Consider the following 6,181-nt stretch of genomic DNA (forward strand, 5'->3'; position numbering starts at 1 on the left):
ATCAACCAATGATATGCATATGCTCAGAGAGTTGTAACTACCGTAACTAAAATGTTTTATTCCTTACAGCCTGGAGGCAGATGGTCGCCTCCTGGAGATAACTGTACGGAGTATGAATGTGTAAGAAAGAAGAGCAAGTTGATATCTATAGGAACTAAAATGTCATGTCCAAAAATCAACCTTGATGACTGTGTACCGGTAAGTAATCAAATACAAAATTACCATTTCATTTTTTATATATTAGCTAATCATTCAAAGTATACATTTGTCCAATCTCCTTTCATTTACGGGAAACATTAATACAATAAATTTTAACTTTCTTATAGCTTTATTCAATTACAATTCAAGGGGAAATTTCCACAAGTTTAGAAAGAGAGATAACGTTGAGAAAGTTAAAGTACCAACCAATTATCTCCGACCTGCCATTTTATTCAAACACAGAAGCTGATTGATTCGTACTTTACAGTTTTTTAAACTTTTAGCAAGCATTCTAGCAGCATTTTCTTCTTAAACTGTTGTGCGTCGAAAAAAAGTTATAGTGATTCTTTATAAATTGTAGCTGAGTGTGCTTAATTGTACCTGCTAATTATTTTAGCATTTTAACAAAAGCAAGTAAATTGACAATTAGGTTGATATTCAATTCCGCATTCCGAATGTCAGAAACAGGCGGAATCCCGGGCTGTTTTCGCCCAGCTCAACTGAAACTCGACAGCCTGAATTCAATGTTCCAGCTGTCGAGGATCAGGAAGTGTGCAGTGAAAAGGCTCACGGATTGTCGAAAAACGGCCATGAGTTCGGCAAACCGTGGACATTTCCAACAAAACAGATCCGACTTGTTTTAAAGTCGGATCTGTTTTGTCAGAATCTGCCTTCAATGCTGTCGTAAATGGCTGCATTGAATAGGCGACGGCCACTACTTCACCCTGCGGAAATAGCAGCCAACATTAAATACCCCCTAAATATAATAATCATTTTTGTTTGTATTTCAAAAGGTGTTTGTCCTTCTTGACATTTATAAACCATTAACATCAAATCTATTTTTTCATTAACCCAGAAATATTGGAGTTATTTTTATTGCATTGCTGCCCTGTGCGTTCGCACAGGGGGACAATGTTTTGTGACTATGCATGTGCATAAACTTTTATGCACATGTGAAAGGCACGGTGAATTGCTTATTCGCCAGCCCGTTTGCACTTACCAGTGCAGACGGGGGACATGGGGCAGCTGCGAGGGGCTGTTCCCATGTGAACGCCCAGCGTTTCATTGGCATCTCCATGAAAACACTGGGTGTTCCCATGTAAATGTGCCAGTGATGCAGATGCGGGGGGCAGGCAGCTGACGTCGGCGGATGTCAGCTGCCCGCCCTCTTCCCGTACAGAAACCCGGCAGATCTAAAGCACCAGAGAGGTGAATTTATGTGAGCGGCGCTGGCATTTCTAGCGGATATTTTGAACATCTCACACAGAGATGTTGGCACTCAAAGGGTTAATGTTGTTTTCCAGGAAAAGTTCAGGTATGATAGAAACACAGCATACTAATAAATGTCTCCACTCATTTCTAGGGATCCATTCAAAAAGATTCCAAAGGATGCTGCTTAACTTGTAAGTATTTCACTCCAAACCTGGTCTTCTCATCTAGGTAATATTAATATTGTTAGCATTTCAGGAATATTTCTGTGAATATGGTGCAGAGCTTTTTCCGCTTATAAAAATGAAGTCACTTTTAATGCTGAGAAACAATATTTACATACAGTACTGTGCAAAAACATTTCAGTTCATGTGGTGTAGTGCCTATTATAGCCTGTAGGGGTCTCTGTTCATCATGAAACACAAACCCAATTCCCAATGCATTCAAATGATGTGTACATTATGGTAATCCTTTAATGTAAAAGTTTGCGAATATAGTTAAAAAGAATATACATATTTAGCAGGATAACTTAAATACAACTTTCCATGGCCTTTACTTAAAGGTGTCCGGGAAATAAAGCAATGTCAAGTGGTAAAGACAGAAGACATCATCCTGAAAAATGACTGCAAATCCCTCAAGCCTGTTGTCATGTCATACTGCAGAGGAAGCTGTGAGAGCTACTCCAAGTGAGTAAATACATGAATGAATCTGTGACTTGGTGCTGATACTGTATCTTACATATGCTATGGCTAAGAGCTAGGGCAGCCATCAAGGGGGGACTGCGGGGACTCAAGTCCCAGGCCCAGACAGAAAGGACTAGAGTTTATAAAGTATAGTTTGTCATAAACAAACTCTTCATTTGCCTTAAAGCAATGTAGAGGTTGAGTAGTGTGGCCAGTGCTGCCGACACAGGTCTCACCAGGCATTCCACATGTTTGAGAAAAGAAAGGGTGGCACTGCCTATTTTGGCAGTCCTGGACCACACAAATTCTGATGGCAGCCCCGCCCATTCACCCTGTTCATAGGCCTAACAGACATGTTTACATAGTTCTTGTGACATCCAGGGAACTTTCAGAAGTTACTGACATTTAAATATGAGAAACCAATTATCTAGTTCCACAAACTGTTATGCCAATAAGGGGTTATAACATCGGGGACAGTATTGGCAAAGAAATGGGTCAATTTAAATGTAATTTGTACATGGCGTCCGATATTATCAAACAAACGACTTCTTAAGAATTCAGAGCTGGACACAGGGTCGATGTTTGCACAGTGAATACAGTATTTGCTATTGCGCATGTGGCAAAAGTCCTGAAGACTCATTCAACACATGCATATTCCTGACGGCTGCACACACAAAATCACTAGCATTAGGAATGGTGAGGTGAAATCATAGGCGTTCCTGGGTGGTGACTGGGAAAGGATTTGAAATGAATGCAAAAGCAGGCTTGTATGTCAAGCCTGAATGGCCTGTATGGCTTGTTTGGTATGTCAATCCAAACAGCTGAATTCTCAGATAAGGAACCCCAGACACTGATCCAGTGCATGCCAGTTCACATGGGAAAGGATGAACATAGATTTGCATCTGATTGCAGCAGCAAATCTGTAAAAAATTGCAATAGCTGAGGCAAATACATTCATCTCTGATCCAGGTCCATTGTTTTTTGCATCTAAACTATATTTATATATAAAAGGCTAAATACTCCTCACCTCTATGAGGTGAAGTACTGCCAGTAACCACTGGAGGCCACTTGATGATCCAAAGTAAAAACTATTTTTGCAAGGACATTGATCTGTTTCAAACGTGCTGGATATGAAGAGAGGGTGTTGTGAATGCAGAGATTAGAGGTAGGAACAGATAGGGACTTGGGATGGGGTGGGCTAAAAACTGTCACGGCTCAAAGTGAAAGCACATTGCAGAAGCCGTCATTCGGACTGGCTTTTACCTAGTATGACTCTAATGTACACATACAGTTGTAGAGTTTCAACAGGTATTACAGGCAAAAGGTAAATTGATTTTACCTCAAATTTCTAACTGAACAGACTATTTGTGTGCGCAGTTCTTACCATTTCACAGTCACAGGAACGTCTATCCCTTTGACACAACATATCTCATGCCCTTCATCTAGATCACAAAAGCACCTTTGTCTGCACACTTTGTGTAACACATGCACCTTAGGAGTTTTTAGTAACTTTTGTGCATGTGCAGTTGCACTTATCACTTAACAACATTGCGTGCAGTTCGCACGCAGCTCTGAATGAGACCCTTCATTTGTATTTGAAAGTAAATATATATTAACATATACTGTTACATTTCAGGTACTCTGCAGAGTCTCAGTTGATGGAGCACACTTGTAATTGTTGCCAAGAGAAGAAAACAGAGAAGGTCACCATTAATCTCAGCTGCCCCAATGGTAAAGAAATGCAATACTCTTTCATTAACGTCAGTAGTTGTGGCTGTGCTGATGGCGGTTGCACAAAAGACAGAAGCCCACAGAAGAGTAAAGATGACGGGGATTCAAAATATAACAGCAAATCTGATTCTAAAGAGAGGGTAGACAAGAAGGAAGATGATAGAGAATGAATAACTCCAGTGATCAAATCACCTCAGACAAAAGAACCCGCAATGAAGAATACAAAGTCCATAGACAAAAATGCACAGAACAGAAAAGTTGATGGAGACTCGGAAGGCAATAGAAAGTTTGATTCTTAGGAGAGAGTAGATTAAACTATGGAAGCTGAAAGTGCAAAAGAGTCTCCAGTAAAATATAATACATCAAATAAACTGCAATGAAGACCACCAAAAACTCTAAGATAAATCTGATGAAATAGGTTAAGATGCAAAAAATCAACCAAACAGAAGTATAAATGAAAGAAAATGGAAAATTGGAAGAAAATTATTCATAAAAAAGGACACCAAGCCTATACCCAAATTAGCATAAGAAAACAAAACAAAGAACAGGCCAATACCCAAAACACAGAAGACAACAAAACAAAGACCAAGCCAATACCCAAGACACAGAAGACAACAAAACAAAGACCAAGCCAATACCCAAGACACAGAACACAACAAAACAAAGACCAAGCCATTACCCAAAACACAGAAGACAACAAAACAACGACCAATCTAATACCCATTACACAGAAGACAACAAAACAAAGACCAAGCCAATACCCAAGACTCAGAAGACAAGAATACAAAGACCAAGCCAATACCCAATATTTCCATAAGAGTTTTTGGGGAAAAAAAATCTCAACCTTAAAATTATTTTTTTAATTATTAACAATACCTAGTTAATCATTAATGCATTACAAAAATGCTGCAGCTTTACTCCATATGTACAAATATAAATGATTGATTGATTTTGTTGAAACAAAGATCTAAATTATGATTTGCTGGATAACTGCCTTTGTACACGTAATTGCTTTTTCTGGTTTAACAATGTAACTGTCTAGGATATATTTATAATGTTATCTATTAAATTGATAATAAGCAAGATAAACATTTGTGGGTTTCTTTTTTCATTCATTTTTCAATCCATTTATATCCATAATTGTAGGGACTGTGGCATGTACAGTGGGGTAAATTTACTGTACTAAGATGGGGCAAAATTTCAAGCGCAATTGGAAATAAATAAATAAGATCGGAGTTCTATTAAAGATGGGATGTTGGCCATAGCAACCAATCAGATTTTACCTTCTAGAAATTAATATGTATAATCTGATTGGTTGATATGTGTAACATTCCATATTCAATAGAACTCCAATATTAGCAAATTTACCCCAGTGTTTCTGAATGGAACACCAAATACAAAAGGCATACTATGGGGGAAATTTACTAAAGGAAATTTGTAAAAAATAGGTGTATTTGTATCCAGAAATACACTTATTTTTGACATTTACTATCCCGAATATACGGCAATTCGTATTCGTATTGATAGCACATCAATACGAATACGAATTGCCGTATTTTCGGGATAGTAAATGTCAAAAATAAGTGTATTTCAGGATACAAATACACCTATTTTTTTTACAAATTTCCTTTAGTAAATTTCCCCCATAGTGTCAGACTGGCCAACTGGGGTACAGGGGTAATCCCCATTGGGCATCACTGCCTAAGTCCCCCAACCCATCCTGTAGGGTCAAGTAGTGTTAATTACTTGGTGAAGCAGGCCAATAGATGCACATGGACTCTTGGTTAATTTCTATGGAACGTGCACCAAGATTCACCCTCTTGAAAGACCCTATTGTTTCTAATGAGGGAAACAAAAAGAGGGTAGTGCTGGTGTGACAGTGCCCCTGTAACAAACCTGTAAAGATGGCACCTGAGTCTGGATCGGACGGTGGCAGCCGCTTCTGGGATCGTCAAGGCCCTTTCAACGAGGGGGGGGGGGGGAACACCTATGGCAGGGAATGAGACACCCCGGGAGAGCCCCACAAAAGAGTAACCACGTTTAACAGCAACAAAGATTTATTTAAAAGAAGATACTTGTGTGAATCAATGGTCAAGCTGCAGCGGTCATTACCGACTCTACCAAAAGACATTGAAAAAGTATGATTACATAATAAATGACGTCATAACAATGACAATATGAAAGACATTGAAAAGAGAATGACATTAAAAAGAATGAACTTCAATAGAAGGAGATTAAAGAGAATGACTTTAAAGAGAATGATATTACGTCACTTAGACAAGTTACTGCACATGCGATACTATAACACAAAATGTTCGCACGGTGGCGCTACACACCCTGTATACATTGAACTGTAGTCC

The 6,181-nt window shown here is 38.8% G+C and overlaps 1 protein-coding gene across 1 annotated transcript in view; it reads left to right on the plus strand.

Annotated features, from left to right (window-relative positions):
- The window catches only part of LOC146045096 (uncharacterized), a 55,217-nt gene extending 51,226 nt beyond the window's left edge, over positions 1-3,991 (plus strand). The window contains 4 exon segments of the mRNA XM_083163777.1: positions 70-198; positions 1,562-1,601; positions 1,970-2,093; positions 3,727-3,991. Of these exon segments, the coding sequence (XP_083019903.1) occupies positions 70-198; positions 1,562-1,601; positions 1,970-2,093; positions 3,727-3,991 (558 nt within the window).
- The last annotated feature ends 2,190 nt before the right edge of the window (positions 3,992-6,181 follow it).

This window comes from Crinia signifera, chromosome 11, assembly GCF_055691185.1.
Source record: "Crinia signifera chromosome 11, ASM5569118v1, whole genome shotgun sequence".
Lineage (NCBI taxonomy): Eukaryota > Metazoa > Chordata > Amphibia > Anura > Myobatrachidae > Crinia > Crinia signifera.